Source organism: Rana temporaria, chromosome 1 (genome assembly GCF_905171775.1).
Source record: "Rana temporaria chromosome 1, aRanTem1.1, whole genome shotgun sequence".
Lineage (NCBI taxonomy): Eukaryota > Metazoa > Chordata > Amphibia > Anura > Ranidae > Rana > Rana temporaria.
In genome coordinates this window covers 326,988,969-327,016,147 of record NC_053489.1, presented here as the reverse complement: position 1 = coordinate 327,016,147, position 27,179 = coordinate 326,988,969, and the positions used below count along the sequence as shown (strand labels likewise).

At 44.8% G+C, this 27,179-nt stretch overlaps 1 protein-coding gene across 2 annotated transcripts in view; it reads right to left on the bottom strand.

The window, feature by feature from the left end:
* SVEP1 (sushi, von Willebrand factor type A, EGF and pentraxin domain containing 1) overlaps nucleotides 1-7,495 on the bottom strand; it is a 503,752-nt gene extending 496,257 nt beyond the window's left edge. Inside the window, exon 1 of one of the 2 annotated variants that reach the window (XM_040360718.1) lies at nucleotides 6,612-7,495. In XM_040360718.1, coding sequence (XP_040216652.1) covers nucleotides 6,612-7,118 — 507 coding nt within the window. In that variant the 5' untranslated portion in view covers nucleotides 7,119-7,495. The remainder of the gene's footprint in view (nucleotides 1-6,611) is intronic. The other variant, XM_040360710.1, reaches the window with a different exon arrangement.
* Nucleotides 7,496-27,179: the final 19,684 nt, after the last annotated feature.

The following is a 27,179-nucleotide window of genomic DNA, read 5'->3' as shown; positions in this document are numbered from 1 at the left end:
ACCCCTATATTATGTATTTTTTCCTCACTTTTGGTATCGGAGATAGTGATCTGGTGGAAAAATAGAGGGAGCGACATTCCATATCTGATGCAAAGCTTGCAATAAAAACCTGACAAGGATTTTAACACTAAAGCCTGGTACAAAGGGGCTGAATGTTGGCCCGATCAGCACTGGGAACCAATGGCTGCGAGCGCTAACTGGTGTGTTCTGGCAGAGAGGTAATCCCTCTGTGAGAACACCATAGCTCAACAGGGAGATTGCTGTACTAACTATCGCTGTACTAACTCCTCCCCAAAAGTGTTGGTTTTCATACACTTTAAAGAGGAACCTCACCCCCTCTGTAATTTCTATTGTTTCCTCCCTCACTTGTTTTTTTCAGTTATCCTCAAAACCCATATTCACATGTCCGGCGAATCCAGCATTGTCCTGTTGTAATCTTTAGTAGCCAGCCACAATCTGGGTCCTGCGCCACTATCGCCTTTGCTTGCAACATGTTCTCTTCCATGTTCTTACAGCCAGCCCCCTGATGATACACATGAGCAGTGTCCTACATTGCCCCCAAAGCCTCCTAAGACATGTGATGAGCATATCTCAGGAGGCTTCAGGCAGCTGGGGAACATTTTTCTTGCCTAGGTGAGAAAGACAGTAAGCTTCACTCTCTCAAAAAAAAGTTATGGTCTCTTACAGGTGCTGTCAAGTAACTTGCCTTATGTATAATGAATACAAGGAGTTGCTCCCTTGACACTTCCGCCATTTAGAGAACACATGGTATTGCTTTCAAGGAACTCAAGGTGTTCTCTGATTGGACAAGACTGACGTTATGACTTTTGCCTCATCCAATCTGAGAATGTCTTGTACTGATTGAACAAGATAAAAGACGTTCGCTGAAGGGTGAAGGTGCAGAAGGCGTGACTCCCTGTATTCAGTATACAGATGGTAATTCGCTTGAGCAACCTCCAGAAGAGATGAGCACTGAGTGTATATAGCACAGTAAAGTGAATTTCTGCTCCTCCAGCAGCCCTTGTGACACATGGATATTTTTATGTAACCAAGTTGAAAAGCACCCCCCACCTCTAGCACCTTGCCCCCATGTTGATACGGACAAGGGCCTCTTCCCGTCAACCCTGGCCAGTGATTGTCGGGGTCTGCAGGCAGGGGGCTTATCGAAACCTGGAAGCCCCCTTTAACAAGGGAGCCCCAAAATGCATATTTTAACCCTTTCCCACCAAGTGTATAGATATGCGTCCTCGGCTTTCGGGGGTTATAGCGGGATGATGCCCGCAGCTGCAGGCATCATTCTGGTTTCATTTTTTAGAGCCGTCGATTGGCTTTCCAGGGATAACAAGTTCAAGTTCAAGTGGTTAAAGTTCAACTCTGGAGAAAGTAAAGCTTGTCTAAAAAACAAGACATGTGTATTCTTATTGAATCTTCGCATGCATCTTTGTGTGTTTATTCCAGATCTGTGCATGAATCCAATGTGAAACTCTGTCTTTATGAAGAAGTTTCCTTTAAAGTTGAGTTTCAGATATGTTTTTTTTTTGCATGGTTACATTGGTCCTGCCTGGCCCAATGTAACTTTGCAAAAAAATGAAATTTATATATTATTTTATTTTTTATTAAATCAACAAATAAAGATCACATTTCCTGAAAAAAAAATATATATATTTTCTAATTTCTGTTATAAAACATATCCAATAAACTCGAATTTACTCAAAACTTTAGGCCGAAATGTGATCTGCTACGTGTCTTTGGTGAAAAAAAAAATCCCAATAAGTGTATATAAATTGCTTTGTGTGAAAGTCATAGTGTCTACAAATGATGGTATATATATTTGAAAATTGATCAATCCTCATGTTCTGACAGCCTATCTCATTTCAGGCCCTGAAATGTCCGGACAGTACAAATATACCCCAAATGACCCCTTTTTGGACAGTCCAAGGTATTTAGTAAGAGGCATGGTGAGTTTTAATTTTTATTTTACATTTTCTCACCAGTGGCCATACTCGCACCTCGTTACCATATGACTGGTGTGGTGGTAATTAGGGATACTGACTGGTGACAGTATGTAAAAAAGAAAAATAAATCATTTTTTTATTTTATTTTTTAAACTTTTTTCTCCTTTTACTTATTTTTTTCACATTCTGTCATAAGAGTAGTTCAGTGTCACCATAGTCACACAGTACTACTCTGGGGTGGATTATCAGGGATTTTTTTTTTAATACTGTTATTACTTATACAGTAACAATCACTGTAAAAGCAATTTAACTGTCATTAATGGGTTAACATTCATGAACAGTTTGCTTATGGTTGTGATCTGTGATTGGCTACAGCTAATCACATGGTACAGGTAGTCCAGTACCATCTGATTGCTGTGGGCCAATAACAGATCACAACTGTAAGCAAGCTTTTCATAAATGGAAATCCATTAAAGCGGAGTTCCACCCAAAAGTTGAACTTCCGCTCATTTGTCTCCTACCCCCTTCGGTGCCAAATGGCACCTTTTGGTGGGGAGGGGGGAGCAGATACCTATCTTTGACAGATATCCTGTCCCCACTTCCGGGAGACCGGGCCATGGCAAATGACGTCACAGTTCGGCTCCCTCCTCATTCCCCCACCACCTGGCCAGTAGCAGATGCGCAGTGGTGCCTCGCACATGCGCAGTAGGGACCCGGCATGAAGCCGTAATGCTTCACTACTGGTTTCCCTTACTGGCAATGGCAGCACCCGACGGCCGACATTGCTGGACACCAGGACAGGTAAGTGTCCTTCTATTAAAAGTCAGCAGCTGCAGTATGTGTAGCTGCTGGCTTTTAATTTTTGCAGGGATAGGTGGACCTCCACTTTAATAACAGTTTGTTTACATTGGTATCATGTGATTGCTATGATCATTCATAGTGATCATAGGATACCCAGTACCAAGTTACCTGTTATTATGATCTGCTGTGTCTGGAGGACACAGAGGTTACAGGATCGGCACGCAGCATACCAGATCCAGCCTGGCTGCGCTGCCGTGGTCCGGAAGCAGTTAACCTCTTCCCACCTGTGCTATAACCGAAAGACACCTACAGTGCAGGCTTACAGATCTGGGAGGGTGTCCACAGACCTCCTCCCAGAACCCCACCTCTTGCGCACCCCAGGGGCATGCATCTGGCATGCTCTATGACCGATGTGTTCTTTGGACACAGCTGATCACAGATCACGGCAAAGAGCCAATCACAGCGGCCCTTTACCATGTGATCAGCTGTGTCCAATTACAGCTGGTCACATGTAAACAGACTTGCCAGTTATCGGCAGACCTTTCCTTATAATAAAACTGATAATGGCACCGAAAATGCACAGTTTTGCCACGATTTTACTGTGCTTATGGTGTGTTTTTCATAGGTCATGTAACTCAAAAAAAAAGGTAACATGGGTGCATTATTGATGTTCTTGCTGCATTTCAGTGGGGAGGTGCGTTTTTGGTGCGTTTTTTTAACTGACCAAAAATGTAGCAAGCAAGATTTTTAACACTACAACGGAAGCGCAACTGACCATTGTGAAGACATACATAGAATTTAAAGGAATACATACTGTATTTCTTGAGCTTTTCTTGCGCTAGAGGTGCTAGAGGCGCTAGAGGTGCCAATAATGGCTGACAATAAATTAATATTCATTTAAATTCATGATAATAGTTAAAAAGCAGAATATCATACAATTATATATAAAAATATTAATATTTTTTAAAACCTGTCATTTTTGGTTTTCGGTTTTAAGCCAAGGGCATCTTGCATTTCCGGTTTCGGCAACCAAAATTTCCATTCAGTGCACAGCTCACCAGTGCCCTGATTGTCAATGCATCTCAATCAGGGCCCATCAGTGCCATCTATCAGAGCCCATCAGTGCAACCTTAATCAGCACACATCAGTAAAGAAGAAATATTACTTATTTGCTAATTTTTTTTTATAAAATAAACTAAAAAAAAAAAAAAAAAAATCAATTTTTTTTTTTTTGGCAAAAAAATTTAAACCAATTGGTGATTAAATACCATGAAAAGAAAGCTCTATACGGGAGCCCTTTGCCAACCATTACATGATAAATGATATTAACCTCGGTAGATCCCCTCCCCCCTCTCTGATACATACTAATTGGTACCTTTTTGTGCGTCTTGTTCTTTTTTGTATACACCTAAAAATGCTCTTGTTTTCATAAATGACCTTTGTTCTGTTTCATGTTACTTACCTACGAGTTGCTTGTATATTTTTGATATGTTGTGCAGATCACCCCTGTGCTCTGTATTATGTGCACATTGTTTATTTGTTCCTTTATATTTCTCTGTTACGATTCAGATATTTGTATACTCTGTAACAATTTATTTTCTCTTGATAACCCAATAAAAATATAATAAAAAAAAAAAAAAAAAGCTCTATCTTTCTCCAAAAAATTATAAAAATGTCATATGGGTATAGTGTTGCCTGACTGCGCCATTGGCATTCAAAGTGTGACTGCGATAAAAGCTGAAAATGTACCTGGGCAGGAAGGAGGTGAAAGTGCCCAGTAGACAAGTAGTTAAAGTGGGATTCCACCCGCAAATTTTTTATTTATTTTTTAAAAATCAGCAGCTACCAACACTGTAGCTGCTGACTTTTAATAAGGACACTTACCTGTCCTACTTGCCCGTGCTGATGGGCCCCCCCGATGCCGATGCCGATCCCTTGATCGGTGCAGGTCCCGCACCGCCATCCTCACTAAGGGAAACAGGCAGTGACGCCTAACGGCGTCACTGCCTGTTTCCTACTGCGCTTCCTACTGCGCATGCGCGAGTAAAGCACCGACTTGTGAATGGGCAGCTGCTCTCTGGGATTACACACAGGCCCAGATTCATGTAGGAGGTATCTCTGAGTGTGAGGCGTCATATCTTGGCGCCTGATTCAAAGAATCATATACGCCAGAATTTCTCTAAGATACGACCAGCGTAAGTCTCTTACGCCGTCATATCTTAACTGCATATTTACGCTGGCCGCTAGGGGCGTGTACGCTGATTTACGCCTAGAATATGTAAATCAGCTAGATACGCCTATTCACGAACGTACGCCCGGCTGTCGCAGTACAGATACGCCGTTTACGTTAGGCTTTTTCCGGCGTAAAGTTACCCTTGCTATATGAGGCGCAGCCAATGTTAAGTATGGACGTCGGGCCAGCGTCGAATGTTCCGTTGATTACGTCGTTTGCGTAAGTCGTTCGCGAATAGGGCTGTGCGTCATTTACGTTCACGTCGAAAGCATTGGCTTTTTGCGGATTAATTTGGAGCATGCGCACTGGGATACTTTCACGGACGGCGCATGCGTCGTTCGTAAAAAGCGTTGTTTATGTGGGGTCACAATAAATTAACATAAAACACGCCCACATGTTCCATATTTGAATTAGGCGGGCTTACGCCGGCCTAATTACGCTACGCCGCCGCAACTTTGCTTTGTGAATACTGCACTTGCCTGTCAAAGTTGCGGAGGCGTAGCGTAAATAGGATATGTTACGTCCGCTCACAAATACGCGCTCCCTACGTGAATCTGGGCCACAGTTCCCAGAAAGCAGCGCACCCCATTCACTAGAAGAGGATGAAGAAGATGGACCGTGGTTACGGAAGGGGCAGATTAAGGACTTCCGCATAGAAACAGGTATATCGGGTGAGCATAAAAAATGCATTTTTTTTTTAGGATTTTTGGTAAAAAAAATAACATTTCTGGGTGGAACTTCACTTTAAAGCGGGGGTTCACCCTTAGAGGGCACTTTTTAGCCTTAGATTCCTGCTCGTTTTCTCTAGGGGAATCGGCTATTTGTTTTAAAATATGAGCAGTACTTACCCGTTTACGAGATGCATCTTCTCCGTCGCTTCCGGGTATGGGCTGCGGGAATGGGCGTTCCTTCTTGATTGACAGTCTTCCGAGAGGCTTCCGACGGTCGCATCCATCGCGTCACGATTTTCCGAAAGAAGCCGAACGTCGGTGCGCAGGCGCAGTATAGAGCCGCACCGACGTTCGGCCTCTTTCGGCTACTCGTGACGCGATGGATGCGACCGTCGGAAGCCTCTCGGAAGACTGTCAATCAAGAAGGAACGCCCGCTCCCGAAGACCCATACCCGGAAGCGACGGAAGAAGATGCATCTCGAAAACGGGTAAGTACTGCTCATATTTTAATACAAATAGCCGATTCCCCTAGACCGAACGAGCAGGAATCTAAGGGGAAAAGGGGAAACATTTTATAAATGGGTGAACTCCCGCTTTAAAGACCAGTCACTGCGGCTCTCTGTCTTTGTGCAGTGTGACTGGTCTTGTATCCGCCCCCTCCTGCATGCAATCTGTAGTGGGTGGACCTGCTGGGCCCCTCCTACAGCCCTTCTTTCTGCATAGGGTGTGTACAAAGCAGTAATGATGTTCCTAATACACTTACACGATAATATCTAGGTTTGCAATTACATTTAGTGCACGCAAAGTGGATTTATATACTTTATGGCTATTGAGGAATATTTTAGTGAAAGTTTTTTGTCCAAAGTTCAGACAAATGATAACTATAAGTTTGTAACAAAACAAAGAATGTGCCAATGTATGAGTTTGGTATGAAGGTGGTGAAGCTCTTACCGCTGCTTGTTGGAAGGCCCCCTTGGTGTAGGTCCCTCCACCCTTGTAGGTGATGGCGGGGATCTCTGTGTTGAGCAGAGAACACTTGTGTTGGTGAGAGTGGCTACTGGAGATATAGTCCACCCTGGTCTGCACGTTGTTCTTGGAGGAAAAGGTGACAATGGCCACTCTGGTGGCAGAAGGCACCACTGGGAAATCAGAGAGCAGCTTCTTGACGAACCTGAGCTCGCTGACGAAGTTGGCATGGCCCACGCTAGAAGACTCGTCCACCAAGAAGACCATGTCCAGGTGTCGGCTCTTCTCCCTCAGCCTCCTGATGTTCTTCTTGAAGGACTGGCCCAGCTTCTCCACTTTGTTCTCCGCGCTCTCTGACAGCGGAGGGCTCTCTGCAGCGATGTGGAAAACTTGGGAGGAACTCCTGTAAGTGGCCGGGATCTGGTGCTGAAAACTTGTCCAGCCATGGAGCAGAGGAGGCAGGCAGAGACAAAGACAAGCCAAGAGGAACATGATCACCTGGAGAGGAGACAACTGCTGTGTTAGGACTCTCCACCCTTCCTGCAGCCTGAGACTAGACTAGACTTCCAGCCAATGTGATCCGGAGCATAGTGTTGTCTGGGGGTCACTCTTCTCCCCTCCTCTCCATTCTTCCCCCCCAAAATCTGCAGACAATCCCAAGCTGAGCTGTGTCCTCCCTCCCTTGCTTCCTTCACATCTATTGTCTCCGCACTACTTTCTGCTCACTCTTTCCTTTGCTCTCTCTGCTGGAGGATTGTGCCTGCCTTCTCCTAACTCTTCCTTCCTTCACTCCCTCCTCTGTCCGCCTTTCATTTGCTGAGCTCTTCTTGTCACCGGAGCCCTGCCTGTGTCTATCGGGCTGTCAACATTCCCCAAAGCCAGCATCAGCCCCTGATTGATCCCACATGTCCTCCCCTCATGTCCTCCCCACATGTCCTCCTCTCATGTCCTCCCAGCAGACTAACAGGCGTGTAGATACCACGAGTGCCACTCTAATTGGAAACACTTCTAGGATCGCTACAGTCTATCTACAGGAGGCACCTTCATACCTACTCAACTTCTTCACACTTGTGTAACTACATCGTCTCCTAGCTGTCCAGGGACTGCTCATGGGGGCTCATTCACAACTACAGACATGCTTTTCTGTATTTACTAATGCTGAGCTGCATGCAGGCAGACCATAGAAAGTCAATGGGTGTGTGTCAACTCCACACAGACTCACCTGCGCAGTCAAGTTTGGCAGACATGGGTGCCAGTCAGTGGCGGCTGGTGCTCAATTTTTTTTAGGGGGGTGCAAACAAACTGAAAAAAAAAAAAAAACATCAATTGTCGCCACTGTGCCCATTAAACCCAGCCACTGTGCCCATTAAATGCAGCCATTGTGCCCATTAAACAAAGCCACTGTGCCCATTAAACGCTACCAGTTAGCCCCCCTCAAATGCATCTAGTTTGCCCCCTCAAATGCAGCAAGTTTGCCCCCTCAAATGCAGCCAGTTTGCCCCCCTTTAAATGTAGCCAGTTTGTCCCCTCAAATGCAGCCAGTTTGCCCCCTCAAATTCAGCCAGTTTTCCCCCCTCAAATGCAGCCAGTTTGCCCCCTCAAATGCAGCCAGTTTGCCCCCTCAAATGCAGCCAGTTTGTCCCCTCAAATGCAGCCAGTCTGCCCCCTCAAATGCAGCCAGTTTGCCCCCTCAAATGCAGCCAGTTTGCCCCCCTCCAACGCAGCCAGTTTGGCCCCTCAAATTCAGCCAGTTTTCTCCCCTCAAATGCAGCCAGTTTGCCCCCTCAAATGCAGCCAGTTTGACCCCTCAAATGCAGCCAGTTTGTCCCCTCAAATGCAGCCAGTTTGCCCCCTCAAATGCAGCCAGTTTGCCCCCCTTTAAATGCAGCCAGTTTGTCCCCTCAAATACAGCCAGTCTGCCCCCTCAAATGCAGCCAGTTTGCCCCCTCAAATGCAGCCAGTTTGCCCCCCTCAAACGCAGCCAGTTTGGCCCCTCAAATGCAGCAAGTTTGCCCCCTCAAATGCAGGCAGTTGGCCCCCTCAAATGCAGCCAGTTTGTTCCCTCAAATGCAGCCAGTTTGCCCCCTCAAATGCAGCCAGTTTGCCCCCTCAAATGCAGCCAGTTTTCCCCCTCAAATGCAGCCAGTTTGTCCCCTCAAATGCAGCCAGTTTGCCCCCTCAAATGCAGCGAGTTTTCCCCCTCAAATGCAGCCAGTTTGCCCCCTCAAATGCAGCCAGTTTGTCCCCTCAAATGCAGCCAGTTTGCCCCCTCAAATGCAGCCAGTTTTCCCACTCCAATGCAGCCAGTTTTCCCCCTCAAATGCAGCCAGTTTTCCCCCTCAAATGCAGACAGTTTCCCCCCTCAAATGCAGACAGTTTCCCCACTCAAATGCAGCCAGTTTTCCCCCTCAAATGCAGCCAGTTTGCCCCCTCAAATGCAGCCAGTTTGCCCCCTCAAACGCGGCCAGTTTTCCCCCTCAAATGCAGCCAGTTTGCCCCCTCAAATGCAGCCAGTTTGTCCCCTCAAATGCAGCCAGTTTGCCCCCTCAAATGCAGCCAGTTTTCCCACTCCAATGCAGCCAGTTTTCCCCCTCAAATGCAGACAGTTTTCCCCCTCAAATGCAGCCAGTTTCCCCCCTCAAATGCAGTCAGTTTCCCCCCTCAAATGCAGCCAGTTTCCCCCCTCAAATGCAGCCAGTTTCCCCCCTTAAATGCAGACAGTTTTCCCCCTCAAATGCAGACAGTTTCCCCCCTCAAATGCAGCCAGTTTCCCCCCTCAAATGCAGCCAGTTCCCCCCCCCCCCCCAATGCAGACAGTTTCCCCCCTCAAAGCCAGTTTCCCCCCTCAAATGCAGCCAGTTTCCCCCCTAAAATGTAGCCAGTTTGTCCCCCCAATTGCAGCCAGTTTGTCCCCCCAATTGCAGCCAGTTTATCCCCCCAAATGCAGCCAGTTTATGCCCCCAAATGCTGCCAGTTTTTGCCCACAATTGCCGCCAGTTTGTGCCCCCAATTGCCGCCAGTTTGTGCCCCCAATTGCCGCCAGTTTGTGCCCCCTAATGCAGCCAGTTTCCACCCCAGCCCGGCACTTACCTTCCTCGGGTCAGCGCCGTCCTCTCCACACTCCCTCGATGTCTTCTCCTGCCCTCGATGTCGCTTCAGCCAATTAGTTGACCAGTAACTAGACCCGATGCACCCGAGAGGCGGGTCAATGTTAGGGAAGCGATTCCCTTATGCCCCCCACACACGATCAGACTTTTGTCCGACCAAACTCACAACGGAATTCCGACGGAATTCCATCGGAGTAATAGAGAACATGTTCTCTATCTAAACTACAATGGAATTCATCGGAATTTACAATGTAATTACTCCGATGGGGCATACACACGATCTGAATTTCAGACAGTCAGATGGACTTTTTCTATCGGAAATTCCGATCGTGTGTACGGGGCATAACATAGCACCGTTTAACCAGGGAACGCACACCTGGTTAACCATTTGGAAGCAGATTAGAGCCCACAGGCTCTAATCGGGAAGCCTATTAGAGCATCTCGCTCTAATCAGGCACTTCCAAAACACACCCACCGCTGTTATGCAATGCATGAATCTATGTATTGTTGATTGATGGGTGCAGGAGAGAGGGGGCGGCGCTCCTGCGCCTACTCTGGACGCACGCCAGTGATGCCAATCTACCAGATTGAAATGTACTGATACGACAAACAAAATTTACTGGCATAGACAAGATTTTACTGGCTTTACCAAAAGTTAAAAAATTATACAGTGTAAGCTCCTTGAGGACAGGGACTGATGTGACTGTGCAATATATATGAAAGCGCTGCATACATTGACAGTACCTATAATAAATAAATGTCAGTATTTAGGCTACGAACAAGGACAAAATGCAAATGTGAATTAGCCCTGGATCACACTGACAGTGGGAACGAAATTCTGTCCAAGCTGAACTCGCGCAATTTCATTCGCGCATGTCAGTCCCGACTTCGGGGGCGATTTCAGAGACATCTGTGCGGGGTTGCTGCAGAGATATCTATGGAAATCGCACCCCGAAGTCGCCAAAAGTAATACAGAAACTACTTTTGGGAATTGGTGCAGCGCCACAAATGCAGCGTCGCACCGATTCTGACCAGAGGCGGACTGACAACTCACAGGGCCCCCGGGCAATAGGAGACTATGGGGCCCTGGCAATAGGAGATTATGGGGCCCACAGGCAATAGGAGATTATGGGGCCCCCAGGCAATAGATTATGGGGCCACACAGTATACACACACACACACATACAGTATACATACACAGTATACACACAATATACACACATAGTATACATAGACAAAGAATACACATACACACACTGAAAAGGTACTGGAGAGGCGAGGCAGCTATAATCTTGGTATTTTATTTTAAAACACAGATTTTTACATACTGTTCCTGGTTTTACTGAGGCTGGCAACCCTGATGGGGCACTCTAGTGGCATGGGGCCCTCGGGCCTGAATGGTCAGTCCGCCCCTGATTCAGACTGTGCCATTGCTGGCAATTGCCACCGATTTGGCATGCAATTTGACATGTGAAGTTGCATGCCAAAATGCTCCAATGTGAACCTATTCTTAAATCTGACAGGTAAACAGGTCCATGCACCCATCTCTGCCAAACTTGACTGTACGTGTAGCCAGGTGTCCTGTTTACTAGAGGAGCAGGCTGTGCTCCTATACCCAATTTGCAAAGAGGATGTAATGTATAGTCGCTCAGGATAATGGGAGATATTGGCCCTGATTCACAAAGCACTTGCGCCGACGTATCTGGAGATATGCAGCCTTAGTGCAAATATGCGCCGTCGTATCTGTGCGCCGTGCCCACAAAACTAAGATATGCCTAAAAACAGGCTTCATTCCACTGACGTTACTTGCCTACGCCGGCGTAGAGTGGGCGCATATTTATGCTGGACGCATGTGGCGCTCCCATTGATTTTCTATTCAAATATGCAAATGAAGGAGATACGTCGATTCACGATCGTACTTGCGCCCGACGCAGGCTACGACTGGTGCGCGTAAGTTGTACGTACGCCGTAAAGTTATGCCCCATAAAGGAGGTGTAACTCAGCAGCATCCATGCAAAGGGCTGCACCAGGGAACACAAGCCCGCGTATTTTACGTAGTTTACGTTGAAGGTGAATATGACTATGCGTAGGTTACGTTCACGCCGTAGGCAGTGATCTGGCGTATCTTAGGCAGTTTTTCCGACGTGATTGTGAGCATGCGCACTGGGAAGCGTCCACGGGACGGCGCGTTCGTTATACGTATCTGTCTGGCGCTCGGCCCATCATTTGCATGGGGTCACCCCTCATTTGCATGGCTCACGCCCACTTCCACCTACGCCGGCTTACGCCTAGGAAACCCAGCGCAGTTTTGGGAGGAAGTGCTTTGTGAATTCCATGCTTGCCTCTCTGCGCTGCGTCTGCGTAGCGTAAAGGAGATACGCTACGGCGGAATAAATGTGCGCCAGTGTCTGTGAATCCGGGCCATAGTCTGGAAGGGTTAAACTGTGGCTAATCAGGCTTTAGACTTCATCACCCATGATAAGTAAGAAAGAAAGAGACATTTTGTTCCTAGGTTTAGAGAGGGAAAGCGAGGTCCAGTGTGCAGCGTAGGACTAGTAGCTGTAAGAGAGGTAAGCTGGTGAGAGAGAGAGGATTACAGTGCTTGAGACAAGCCACCAAGGATTGGGCCTTGATGACTTCAGCCTGACAAGTGTCCAGGACAAGGTTCCCTGTAATTTGTGTATTTCTTCTAGACTTGTGGCGTAATCCAATACTGTATTCTGCACACAGGAGGTTGGCCTTTCAAAGAGTGCTTTGCCATTTCTCAACAAAGGGGGTTTTGGTTTGGCATCTGTTATCCCTGTACGGACTCACCTACACAGCCAGGTTTGATGTATTAGCTTCACGGACTCACCTACACACCCAGGTTTGATGCATTGGCTGTACGGACTCACCTACACAGCCAGGTTTGATGCATTGGCTGTACGGACTCACCTACACAGCCAGGTTTGATGCATTGGCTGTACGGACTCACCTACACAGCCAGGTTTGATGCATTGGCTGTACGGACTCACCTACACAGCCAGGTTTGATGCATTGGCTGTACGGACTCACCTACACAGCCAGGTTTGATGCATTGGCTGTACGGACTCACCTACACAGCCAGGTTTGATGCATTGGCTGTACGGACTCACCTACACAGCCAGGTTTGATGCATTGGCTGTACGGACTCACCTACACAGCCAGGTTTGATGCATTGGCTGTACGGACTCACCTACACAGCCAGGTTTGATGCATTGGCTGTACGGACTCACCTACACAACTGAGTTTGATGCATTGTCTGTATGGACTCATCTACATAGCCGGGTTTGATGCATTGGCTGTATAGACCTACCTACACAGCCAAGTTTGATGCATTGGCTGTATAGACTCACCTACACAACTGAGTGGGGGAATAGTGGAGAAGTAAAGAAAAAGTGAATATGTACTGCAGGGGGTGGGGGCGGTGATATTAAACTATAATATTTTGCAATACATGAGAAAAGCTGTTTGCATTGATACATAATCCTAAGGGCAGTGCCTGTCCTATGCTATTTTTGCCACCCCCTCACCTCTTAGCCCAGAAAATGGGCATTTCTAATTTGACATATTTGGCTCTCATTAATTTCAAGGGGGTTTTGGTTTGGCATCTGTTATCCCTGTTTGGCAGCGCAGCTTGGCTTATCTCTAGCTATGAGTGTATATGACTGCTCCTATGTATACACATGACAAAATGTCTGTTTCAAGTCAAGAGTGACTCATGACCTGATGTTTTCCTATGTAAGAGTGATTGTGTATGAGTTACTATTTGGTTATAATTTGCAAACATTTGTCATAGTTTTATTTTTCATTAAATATATAAAATAAGATTTTATATAAAATAAGATTTTTGTACTTACCGTAACATCAGTTTCTTAAAGTTCATTGAGGGACACAGGATTGTAGAAAGTCTTGGACATGTGGCCTGTCTATAAGAGGGTTGGACACAAAAAATATTTGACCCCTCTATAACTCTGCCTCAGTTTTGTGAGCAAGCAGTGCATAGGGCTAATACTACTGAAGCGTATGACCCTCAATAGACTTCAAGAAACAGTCTCACTGTAAGTCAATCCTCCCAACTTTTTGAAATGGGAATGAGGGACACCTATTAGCAGAAGTATATAGGCCAGGGATATGCAATTAGCGGACCTCCAGCTGTTGCAAAACTACAAGTCCCATCATGCTTCTGCCTCTGGGTGTCATGCTTGTGGCTGTCAGAGTCTTGCTATGCCTCATGGGAATTGTAGTTCTGCAACAGCTGGAGGTCCGCTAATTGCATATCCCCGATATAGGCATAGGGCACACCTGATGCCATGTCCCCTTAAGTCCCCTTTCACAATTATACAACTTGTCCAACAATTTTGGACTGCAAAATCGTATGACAATTCATTCTCCATGATTTTCAATGACTACCATTCATACTGGCACGACATTAACTAGGGGGCAAGGAAAGGGTTAAGTGTGTCCTAGGGAGTGATTCTAACTGTGTGGGGGCTGAGCTACAAGTAACACGACGCTGATCACTGCATCCAATGACAGGGAGCAATAGATCAGTGTCCTGTTACAAGGCAAAACAGGGAGATGCCTTGTTTACAGTGGCATCTTCCCATTCTGCAGCTCCGTGACACAATCGCAGGACACCGGCGGACATCGAGTCCACGGGTCCCGCGGGCACGGTCACGGAGCTCACGAGAGGGGTGAGCGTGTGCCCCCGCGGGACACCCACACGGTGGCAAATTGAAAGCAATGTACCTGTATGTTGCTTTGCGCAGCCGTGCCATTCTGCCGACGTATATGTACAGGATGCGATCGGCAAGTGGTTAAAAGGTAAAAAGTGTATTTTATATACAAGCATATAGATCAGACCAAAATGAGGGACAATACAGAGGAAAGAGGGACAGAGGGAATTTGTTCCAAATCAGGTACATTCCCTAGAAATTAGGGACAGTTGTGAGCTATGGTAAGTACAACATTTTCTTTGTCTTGGAAATGCGAACAACTGAGGGGTGGGCAAAGCCAATAAAGCAGCAACAACAGATGTGGGATCTTACTATAATCAATGCCTAAATTAAAGTGGGAGTAAACTCCCATCTCTGACTATTACCTATAGGTAAGCCAATAATAATAGGTACTGTAAATATCTTCTAAATGTGCACGGTTTAGGAGTTATTTACTGTAAATGCAGCCGGTGATGTCACCGGCGCATGCGCATTGAAGAAATGTCCACCCAGGCTCAGTAGTTCCTCAGTAGCTCAGGTCCTAGCAGGGGTGCAGGCTGGAACCACTGGCTGTGTTTGGTAAAATGATCAGCAGCCTTCCTCGATGCCATATGACTGGTCTTCTACAGACTCTTCTTTAAGGCACTGTGGTCGTACGCTGAGGGAACCACATACAAGGAAATATAACATGAAACTGCCTTTGATTAATATTTGTGGATCTTGTATCATTTATTGCTTACAGATATCAATTTAATGCAGAGTTGGAAAGACATCTACCTTAATTGACACAAATTCAAAGATCAGACCATGCATGAATATATCCTCTTTTTCCTGAGTGAATGGATCAATAGCAATAGTGAGGAATGTGCCAAATGTTTATTTCCTTTTATCTGTGATATCAGCAAAACACTTTGTATTTATTTCTAATGGAACTCCCGCTTTAGTATATTGAAGCTAATGGCAAATAATACATTGAAATGCAATTACCTTCAATATAAGCTAAGAGCCACATTGGACAAATTATTTATTTGCAACAATGCTCCTTTTTCTTTCTTTAGTGAGAAAATCATATTTTTTTCTATCAAAATTAGTACATTTTTTTTTTAAACAAAAGCTTTTATTGCGCAAAGGAAGAAGGAGAAGATACATACAGTACATTGTCGCATCAAGCATTGAGTGGCATCTCTCTAGATACATATACAGCATTATCTCTTGTCTGTGCATACATAGTCGTGAATCGGTTATGTCGGTACCATACATATTCATACGCTTCAAAGAATAAACATGTTGCGCTGCGGCGGCCATCCCTGTCCCCCGGTGCCCATCAGCCTCAGAGACTACCCAGGGGTCCACGGGCAAGACCGTGGCTAGCCCCTTTTATATGCAGGATGCAGGTGTTTCAAGCCATTTACCCCAAATCTTGTCGTACTTTGATGGACAACCCCTGTGGGAATACACTAATTTCTTGTACGGTAAAATGTTGTTAACCAGTGAGAGAATTCTGGAGGGTCGGGTCTCATCCAGACCCTGGCTATGACCTTCCTAGCCGCAAAGAGTGTTTCATGCAAAAACACGTTATTTATTGAGTCCAAGTTTGTAGGAGGAATTTTCATTCTTCCCTGATTGTCCTATGTGGCTGCAGGACCCCATACCCTGTGTGTGGACAGTGCTGATTGGCTCTGTGCTGATCACATGCAGTCTCTGAAGAAAAAAAAACTCTCTAGCAATGCACACCAAATTGAGCATGTGCAAAGTGAATCCAAGGCTCTGTACTATCAGGAGGTGGATCAGGGACTGTGGAAGAAGGGGAGGATCAGAGAAGACATGATTAAATAGCCATTTTACAACATGCACAGGATTAACACCTTAGGTTCCACAGTGAGTATAACAAGTATTCTTTACTGCATATACTGACTGATTTTACCGTTGTGGGTTTAGTAACACTTTAAGTTTAAGGTGCCTTGCAGTGACTTTTGTTGGATTTGGAGGACCAATGTAAATTGTATTTTCTGTGCAGGGTCATTTCCTTAGTGAATAGGGTAGTAGCTCAGGACACACTGGATGAAGAGATGACAACATGTTTCACTAATGCAGCATCTCATGACTTCATTGCATTTTCCTGCTTTGTAACAACAAAGAGACCTTTAGTTTCAAACTCAGCACATCCATTAATGTTGGAATTGCCTTAGTACCAGATATAGAATTAATATTAGACAAGCTAGGCTTGTGTCTAATGTTTGCAGAAGCAGAGAGATGAAGTGTATTGGCAAACTGTCACAATATCATAAACCAGGTTACAACCAGTAAATAAAATGCACGTTATTTCCTTTGGGTGGCAAAAGTTATTGGCCTAGAGCAGGGGTCTCAAACTCAAATTACCTGAGGGCCACAAGACAAGTTTTCATATGCCATGGGGGGCCGCATGCAAACTTTCAAACTTCAAAAACAACAGTACTGGTGTCAGCGAGCCCATTATTAACCCCCAGCACTGGTGTCAGCGAGCGCATTATTACCACCAGCACTGGTGTCAGCGAGCGCATTATTACCACCAGCACTGGTGTAAGTCAGGGTTTGACAAATTTGCTTGGAATCTAGGAGCCAGCTAAAAATGTTAGGAGCCAGAAAACGCACCCCGTCCCGACGAGCTTGCGCGCAGAAGCGAACACATACGTGAGCAGCGCCCGCATATGTAAACGGTGTTCAAACCACACATGTGAGGTATCGCCGCGATTGGTAGAGTGAGAGCAATAATTCTAGCTCCTCTGTAACTTAAAACATGCAACCTGTAGATTTTTTTAAACGTCGCCTATGAAGATTTTAAAGGGTAAAAAAGTTTGTCGGCATTCCACAAGCGGACGCAATTTTGAAGCGTGACATGTTGGGTATGAATTTACTCGGCGTAACATTATCTTTCATAATATAAAAAAAAATGGGGATAACTTTACTGTTGTCTTATTTTTTAATTTAAAAAAGTGTGATTTTTTCCCAAAAAAGTGCGCTTGTAAGACCGCTGCGCAAATACGGCGTAACAGAAAGTATTGCAACGATCGCTATTTTATTCTCTAGGGTGTTAGGATAAAAAATATATATAATGTTTGGGGGTTCTAATTAGAGGGAAGAATATGGCAGTGAAAATAGTGTAAAATGACATTAGAATTGCTGTTTAACTTGTAATGCTTAAACTTGTAATACCAACGGCCACCACCAGATGGCGCCAGCTCACATCTGGTGGTAATAACTTGTAATACCAACGGCTCACCACCAGATGGCTCCAGCAAAAAAAAAAAAAAAAAAAAAAAATTTTTTTTTTTTTTTTTTTTTTGCTTCCCTCACTTCCACCCTGCCTGTGGGCCATTTATAACTGGTCCGCGGGCCGCAAATGGCCCGCGGGCCGGTACTTTGAGACCACTGGCCTAGAGGCTACAGTGATGGAAATCCAGCCCTGAGGGAGCACAGAGCTTATGTGACTTTTTCACCATGGGAGGTCATTTTGTGATTGATAGGAGATCTGCATTACCTCTTTTGTCTGCATCATTTACTACCACTACCACAGCAATCAGCTACTCAAGTTGTGTTTTTTTTACATGGTTTTCTACTATTTGTGTAGCCTTCATCTAATTTTACTACTCAAGTCTGCTGCTCTAAGTTGTATTTGGTGCACAAACTGCCATCAGGGACGTCTGTGTATAATGGCTTCTTGCGCTCCATAATCCCAGACCTGCTTCTCTATAGATACTTGTCCCTTTCGGTGCAGCCCTATACTTTATATACAGTTGTGTGAAAAAATATTTGCCGATTTTTCGATTTTCTATGCATATTTGTCACACTTAAATATTTCAGATCATCAAACTAATTTTAATATTACACATAGATAACCCAAGTTAATATAAAATGCAGTTTTTAAATGATAATTTCATTTATTAAGGGAAAAAAGCTGTCCAACTCTGCCTGGCCCTATGTGAAAAAGTAATGCTAAATCATGCATGAACTGTAATTAATCAAATTTTTTGGAAAGCTGTGTTACATTTCACTGATTACTGCCAGACCTGTAGAATCAAGAAATCACTTAAATGGAAGCTGTCTGACAAAGTGAAGCATGCTAAAAGATCTAAAAAAGCAACACATCATGCTGCAATCTAAAGAAATTCTAGAACAGATTAGAAACAAAGTATCAGCCATGACATGTATCAGTCTGGAAAGGGTTACAAAGCAATTTCTAAGGCTTTGGGACTCCAGCCAACCACGGTGAGAGCCATTATCCACAAATGGAGATAACTTGGAGTGAACCTTCCCAGGAGTTGCTGTGTACACACAATCAGTTTTTCAGATGAAAACAGACTGATGGACCGTTTTCATCAGACAAATCGATCGTGTGTGGGCCCCATCGTTTTTTTTTTTCCATTGGTGAAAAAAAAATAGAACATGTTTTAAATTTTTCCTATGGATAAAAAAACGATAGAAAAATCTGATCGTCTGTGTGGAACTCCATCGGACAAAAATCCACGCATTGCTCAGAATCAAGTCGACGCATGATCGGAAGCATTGAACTTTCGGCTTGTAGTAGTGTTGTATGTCACCGCGTTTTGGCACGGTCGGATTTTTGACTGATGGTGTGTAGTCAAGACTGATGAAAGTCAGCTTCATCGGATATCCGACCAAAAAATTCATTGGGTAAGATTCCATCAGATATCCGATCGTGTGTACAGGGCTTAAGAGCATGACAGCGACTCATCCAGGAGGTCATAAAAGAACCCAGAACAACATCTAAAGAACTGCAGGCCTCACTTGCCTCAAGTAAGATCGGGGTTCATCATTCAACAATAAGAAGCAGACTGGGCAAAAATGGCGTCCATGGGAGTGTTCCGAGGCCAAAGCTATTGCTGACCAAAAAGAACACACAGGCTCCTCTTGCCTTTTTACCATAAAATCTTGATTATCCCCAAGACTTTTGGGCAAATATTCTGTGGAAAGATGAGACAAAAGTTTAACTTTTTTTGGAAGTTGTGTGCTACATCTGAAGTAAAACGAACACAGCATTTTATAAAAAGAACATCATACCAACAGTCATACATGGTGGTGGTAGTGTGATGGTCTGTGGCTGCTTTGCAGCTTCAGTACCTGGACAACTTGCCGACATTGAGGGAACCATGAATTCTGAGCTCTACCAGAAAATCCTAAAGTAGAATGTTCGACCATCAGTTCCAGACCTCAAGCTCAAGCACACGTGGGTCATGCAGCAGCACAATCATCTGAAAACACATCAGCAAGTCCACCTCTGAATGGCTCGAAAAAAACAAAATTAAGGTTTTGGAGTGGCTTAGTCAAAGCCCGGATTTAAATCCAATTGAGATGCTGTGGCATGACCTTAAACAGGCTGTTAATGCTGGAAACCCCCCCAATGTGGCTGAATGAAAACAATTCTGTAAAGAAGAGTTTGCCAAAAATTTCTCCACAGCAATGTGAAAGACTCATTGCCAGTTATTGCAAATACTTGATTGCAGTTGTTGCCACCCAGTTGTTAGGTTTAGGGGGCAATTACTTTTTGACATAGGGCAAGGCAGGTTTGGACAGATTTGGACATATTCCTTTCCCTTAATAAATGAAATCATCATTTAAGAACTGCATTTTGTAAGTACTTGGGCTATCTTTGTGTAATATTAACACTAGTTTGATGATCTTAATCGTTTAAAGCGGTGTTCCGCACAAAAAATATAAAAGCCAGCAGCTACACATACTGCAACTGCTGGCTTTTAATAATAGGACACTTACCTGTCCTGGAGTCCAGCGATGTCGGCACCCTCAGCTGATGTGATAAGTGAACCCGGCAGTGTAGCCTTTCAGGTTTATGCCGTGAACAATACTGCTCATGCGCGAGGCCCGTTCCTCTCTCCAAATATTATAATACAATGTAATACTTGGGGTATGCTTAAAAACTGCTCTGCATTACAGTAGTAAATGAAAATGGCCAGGAATGACCTGAGCCTGTGTTTTATTTTTTGTGGAATGAGTGGGGTTAATACAAAGCATGATAATTACATTTAGACTCAGTTATAATGCCCTATGGAAATAGACATCCTGAAGAGATTACGTTAATTAAATAGTTTGATTTTTTTTTTCTAATGTAATAAATGATTAAACATAATTAAATAAGAATTAAACAAACACCAAGTGAAATATAATGCATGCTGTGCCGGCAGTCATTTTATGCATAGCTGGAATCTTGTGTTGTTTTATAGCATGGTCAGTGGCTTAAGCCGAAAGAATGAAGACATTTATAATGTCCTGTTATCCCAGCAAAGAATCTTAGGGCCAGATCCACGTACCCGAGTGCATTGTTGCGTCCGGCGTAGCGTATCTCTGATACACTATGCCGCCGTAACTTACAACGTAAATTCCTGATCCTGAAAGAATTTGCGCCGTATGTTACGGCAGCGTAGTGTAACTTTGGCGGCGTAAGGGCGCGCAATTCAAATGGATGTGATGGGGGCGTGTTTTATGTAAATACGTCTTGACACGGCGTAAATGAAGTTTTTTTTAACGGCGTATGCGCCGTCCGTGGGGGTATCCCAGTGCGCATGCTCGAAATTAACCCGCAACCTATTCGCAAACGACGTAAAAAAATCAAAATTCGACGCGGGAACGACGGCCATACTTAACATTGAGTACGCCTCATATAGCAGGGGTAACTATACGCCGAAAAAAGCCTTACGGAAATGACGTAAAAAAATGCGCCGGCCGGACGTACGTTCGTGGATCGCCGTATCTAGCTAATTTGCATAGTCGACGCGGAATTCGATGGAAACGCCACCTAGCGGCCAGCGTAAATATGCACCTACGATCCAACGGCATACTAAGATGTACGCCAGTCGGATCGAGCCCAGATTCAGTCATATCTTGTTTTGTGGATACAAAACAAAGATACGACGGAGCATTTTAAAAATGACGCGGCGTATCCATAGATACCCCGGCGTAATTCGTTTGTGGATCTGGCCCTTAATCTCTATGAAGTAAAAAAAAATCACACTAATTTAGTGATTCAGTGTTAATGGTGATGGGAATGGAAGGTCAGGACTCTGTGCAGGCCAGTCACGTTCCTCCACTCCAGACTCTCTCATCCATGTCTTTATGGACCTTGCTTTGTGCACTGGTACAAATCTTTTGGTGGAGGGGGGATTATGGTGTAGGTCTGCTTTTCAGAGGTTGGGCCTGGCCCCTTAGTTCCAGTTAAAGGAACTCTTAAAGGAGTTCTCTGACCTAAAACTTTTAACCCCCGCTGTGCCCGGGCTGTAAAACTATACAAAATAAACTTTCACTTACCTGCCTACGATCCCCCGTTGTTCCGATATCGCCGTCCCGTTCTCCGGTCCCGGTCTCTTCCGCTTCCTGTGTGTCGGTGACTCATAGTGCGCTCAGCCTATCAGTGGCCGCAGCAATGTCCCGTCGCGGCCGCTGATAGGCTGAGCGCACTATGAGTCACCGACACACAGGAAGCGGAAGAGACCGGGACCGGAGAACGGGACGGCGATATCGGAACAACGGGGGATCGTAGGCAGGTAAGTGAAAGTTTATTTTGTATAGTTTTACAGCCCGGGCACAGCGGGGGTTAAAAGTTTTAGGTCAGAGAACTCCTTTAAGGTGTCAGAATACCAAGACATTTTGAACAATTTCATGCTCCCAACTTTGTGGGAACAATTGACTGTGCACCAGTGCACAAAGCAACGTCCATAAAGACATGGATGAGGGAATTTGGGGTGGTGGAACTTGACTGACCTGCACAGAGTCCTGACCGCAACCTGATAAAACACCTTTGGGATGAATTAGACCAGAGGCTGTGAGCCAGGCCTTCTTGTCTACATCAGTGCCTGACCTCACAAATGCGCTTCTAGAAGAATAGTTATACATTCCCATAGACACACTCCTAAACCTAAAGCTGTTATATTTGCAAAGGGTGGGCCGATTCAATATTGAACCCTCCGGACTAATGCCGCGTACACGCGATCGGTTCGTCTGATGAAAACGGTCTAAAGGACCGATCGTGTGTGGGCCCCATCAGGTTTTTTCCCATCGGTGAAAAAACTTAGAACCTGTTTTAAAATGATCTGATGGTTAAAAAAATGATAGAAAAAAACGATCGTCTGTGGGGAAATCCATTGGTTAAAAATCCACGCATGCTCAGAATCAAGTCGACGCATGCTGGGAAGCATTGAACTTCATTTTTCTCAGCACGTCGTTGTGTTTTACGTCACTGCGTTCTGACACGATCGGTTTTTTAACTGATGGTGTGTAGGCAAGACTGATGAAAGTCAGCTTCATCGGATATCTGATGAAAAAATCCATCAGACCGTTTTCATCGGATGAACTGATCGTGTGTACAGGGCATTAGACTGGAATGCCATTAAAATTCATGTGTGTGTTAAGGCAGGCTTTCCAATACTTTTGGTACTAAAGTGTATATGCTATCATGGCCTACAAAATGGTGGCCTCACTAAATATCCTCATAGAAGCCACTGATATTCCCTATTTTGCCTAAGCAAACTTACCTTGTCTCTTTTTTATAACTAGGCTTTCCTTCTCTCATACCTGTATGCCCACAAAATAGCATCACGCTCCTTATTGAAGGCTCCCACTACTAATCATGCTTGTGACTTGGGATCTAAATGAGCACACAGAAATATGTAGATATATAGTCAGATAGACATTGTAACAGCAACCACCATTTTTATAGTCTTGAAGGATTCAAAACACTAACAATAACATACAAAGCCATTTACAATTCTGCCCTCAGCTACATCACCGGCCTTATCTCCAAATATCACCCAAATTGTCCTCTCTGCTCCTCCCAAGACCTTCTGCTCTCTAGCTCCCTTGTCTTCTTATCCCATGCTCGTCTCCAGGACTTCTCCAGAGCCTCCCCCACCCTTTGGAATGCATTACCCCAATCTGTGCAGTTATCTCCTACTCTGTCTACTTTTAGTTGATCCCTGTAAACTCATCTCGTCAGGGAGGCCTATCCTGCCTCCAGCTAATAACCAAATCTTCTACTTTCCTCATCAGTTCATCCCTCACAGTCCTTATCTTTTGTTTTCACCAGCCCCTCCCTCTTAGATTGTAAGTTTGCAGGAGCAGGGCCCATCTGACCCTCTTGTTTTTGAATTGTACGGTTGGTGTGTTGTCTCCCTTTATATTGTAAAGTGATGCGGAAACTGTTAGTGCTATATAAATCCTGTATTATAATAATAATAATAATAATAATGTGGCTGTTACTCATCTTTGCCAGTATAGAACACTGTAGTGGTAGAACATGTGTGGTTGTTACTCATGTATTTCAGTGTAGAGCACTGGAATTGGAGGACAGGTGTAGCTGTTACCCATCTATGCCAGTGTAGAGCACAGGAATGGGAGTACAGGTGTAGCTGTTACCCATCTATGCCAGTGTAGAGCACAGGAATGGGAGGACAGGTGAAGCTGTTACCCATCTATGCCAGTGTAGAGCACAGGAATGGGAGGACAGGTTTAGCTGTTACCCATCTATGCCAGTGTAGAGCACAGGAATGGGAGGGCAAGTGTAGCTGTTACCCATCTATCCCAGTAAAGAGCACTGAAGTGGAAGAGCAAGTGTGGATGTTAGTCATCTATGTCAGTTTTGAATTACTCCAGTGTTCCTCTCCTTGTAGATCCACAAACCTGAGATCTCCCCAAAGTGGCTCAATGATATTGATTACAGGAGTCTGGGATGGCCACTCCAGAACCTTCACTTTATTCTGCTGTAGCCAATGACAGGCCGACTTGGCCTTGTGGGATTTGGATCATTGTCATGTTGGAATGTCCAAGTACATCCCATGCACAGCTTCCTGGCTAATGAATGCAAATGTTCCTCCAGTATTTTTTGATAACGTACTGCATTCATCTTGCCATCAATTTTGGCCACATTTCCTGTACCTTTGTAGCTCACACATCCCCAAAACATCAGCGATCCACCTCCGTGTTTCACAGTAGGAATGGTGTACCTTTCATCATAGGCCTTGTTGACTCCTCTCCAAATGTATCATTTATGGTTGTGGCCAAAAAGCTCAATTTTGGTCTCATCACTCCAAATGACTTTGTGCCAGAAGGTTTGAGTCTTGTCTTTGTGCTGTTTGGCATATTGAAAGCGGGATACTTTGTGTCATTTGCATAGTAAAATGCGTTAAAATGCACCTTCGCCTGAGTTGGCAAAAATCCTTGCACCGGCCCTGATGATATATGTCAGCAGAGCTTTCATTCATCAACTAGGCTCTGCGTAAAAATTATTTTTGCAAAGTTAAAATTCCCTTGAAAAGTAAACAGTCTATTTGCTTTTAGTAATTCATCCTTGACCAATGTGCACACAAATTACATAATGCTAAATGGGGTTTGAATATCAAGACTTATTTTGAGTCAGTAACATAGAAAGTGATGAAGCCGCTTGAACTGCGTTACAGACCTGAAAACCCTTCGGAAGAAGGGTTCAGCAATGGCATCTTCCACCCCCATACAAACAATATATCAACACTAAACAAACTGTACTTACAATTGCTGCATAAATAATATTTGACCATTATGTCCATTGTTTCCAATTGTATAACTAAAATCAAGATATTATATTCCAACCATTTACATGAGAAACCCACACAAAAAAAAAAAGAGGACTATAAACCATACATGGAAAAGAGAACTATCTTCTGTTCCTGTTAAACCACCATTACAGCGACTTATGACTTATATTAAATGGAAAAGCCGTAACAGTTATCAAATTGATTTGTGTGTAGGCCCGAGACATTTCTCAGACAATTAGAGTGGTAGGTCATGTGAGTCAGTGTCTGCTAAAACTATTTCACTTCAATGTATCTCTGGAATTAAAAAGGCCTGGGGGATTTCACTGCTAGCAATTAGGAAGAAAGTGATACATTGCTGACCATCTGCAAGATGATTTTTTACCATCTCCTTTGGATACAGAGCTCAGAAAATCACTAGTACCTTTTTCCCTTGTGTTGTAACACAAAAACATGTGCTGCCAGCGTATTGTGCAATCGGTATTCTTTTCCAAAGTATTCTGTCTATGCATGGCCAGCAAAGCACTTAAAGAGAAACTCTGGTTTTGTTAAACATAGTTATATATAATATAATATAATAAACATAGATAACACATAAGTGGTCTCATTGTATTATAATGTTACTAAACACTAAATAGATTAAAGATAAATTACAGTTCCTATTATTTTTATATATCCTACATGTAGCGCTACCCCCGATGGAGCCGCTGGTTGAATTTGGGGATCGGCCTATTAAGTTACCCTGGCGTTGTCTAGGGGTGCAATTGTAGAGACAAAGGGGCAGATCCACAGAGATCTGCACCCGCCGTAACTTACCCGGCTTTAGTTCGAATCCTTAAAGATTTTGCGCCGTAAGTTACGGCGGCGTAGTCTATCTCTGGCGGCGTAAGGGCGCGGAATTCAAATCGGCGATTAGGGGGAGTGTTTCATTTAAATGAAGCGCGTCCCCGCGCCGAATGAACTGCGAATGCGCCGTCCCTAAATTTCCCGCCGAGCATTGCGCTAAATGACCTCGCAAGGACGTCATTTTTTTTAACATAGACGTGAATTACGTCCATCCCGATTCACGGACAACTTACGCAAAGGAAAACAAAAATTTGAAAATAAACGCGGGAACGACGGCCATACTTAACATAGCAGGTTTAACTATACGCAACGAAATACCAGTTTTAACTATACACCGGAAAAAGCCGACTAGAGACGCCGTAAAAAAAAATGCGACGGCCGCTCGTACGTTAGTGGATCGACGGAAATAGCTAATTTGCATACCCGACGCGGAAAACAACGTGACGTCACCCAGCGGACGCCGAAGAATTGCATCTTAGATCCGAAGGCGTACGAAGACGTACACCTGTCGGATCTAACCCAGATGCTGTCGTATCTTGTTTTGAGGATTCAAAACAACGATACGACGCGGGTAATTTGAAAGTACGCCGGCGTATCAGTAGATACGCCGGCGTACTCGCTCTATGGATCTGCCCCAAACAGTGAACGAAGGTCCAGACAGTGAATAAAGTTTTTTTACAATGCTTTATTTTCCAGGCCAACACGGCCAACATCAACATCAATTGGAAAGGACAAGTTGATGAATAGAGAGAGAGAGATAACCTTGCAGTATCAGGCCTGGATTTTAAATAGAGCAGTCAGTACTGCTCTGCATAGTACCAATTTGTAACTCGTCGCCACTCAAACTGAGTGGGTAAAGTGCCCCCGGACAGACCCTTCTTTACAGGCCTGGCAGCCGAGATGTCACTTAGGATTTCTGGGAGGAACGGACCTCTCTCACAGACCCGGCTCGGGCCTCTGCCACAGGCCAATTACAATAACTGATCTAGGTAGATAAATGGAGCGAATCCTCCCAGTAGATTTCTGCATCGGTCACCAGATGACAGCAAACATACCTGTCAGTACTCTGGTCACCGGATCCCCAATTGGTTTGTTCAGGCTCTGTTGGACAACCTGCCTCCGGGTTCTCCTCAAACCGACTCCCCAATCGAACGGCACCCAGCCTGGGATCCCCTCAATAGAACAGGGAACCCAGCCAGTCACTGGGGTCCCCTTGTACCTCCGGATGAGGTTCCAAGCAGTCTGCAATTATGGCCAGGTGGGCCACGCTGGCGGGGTCCATGGATGCGCGCA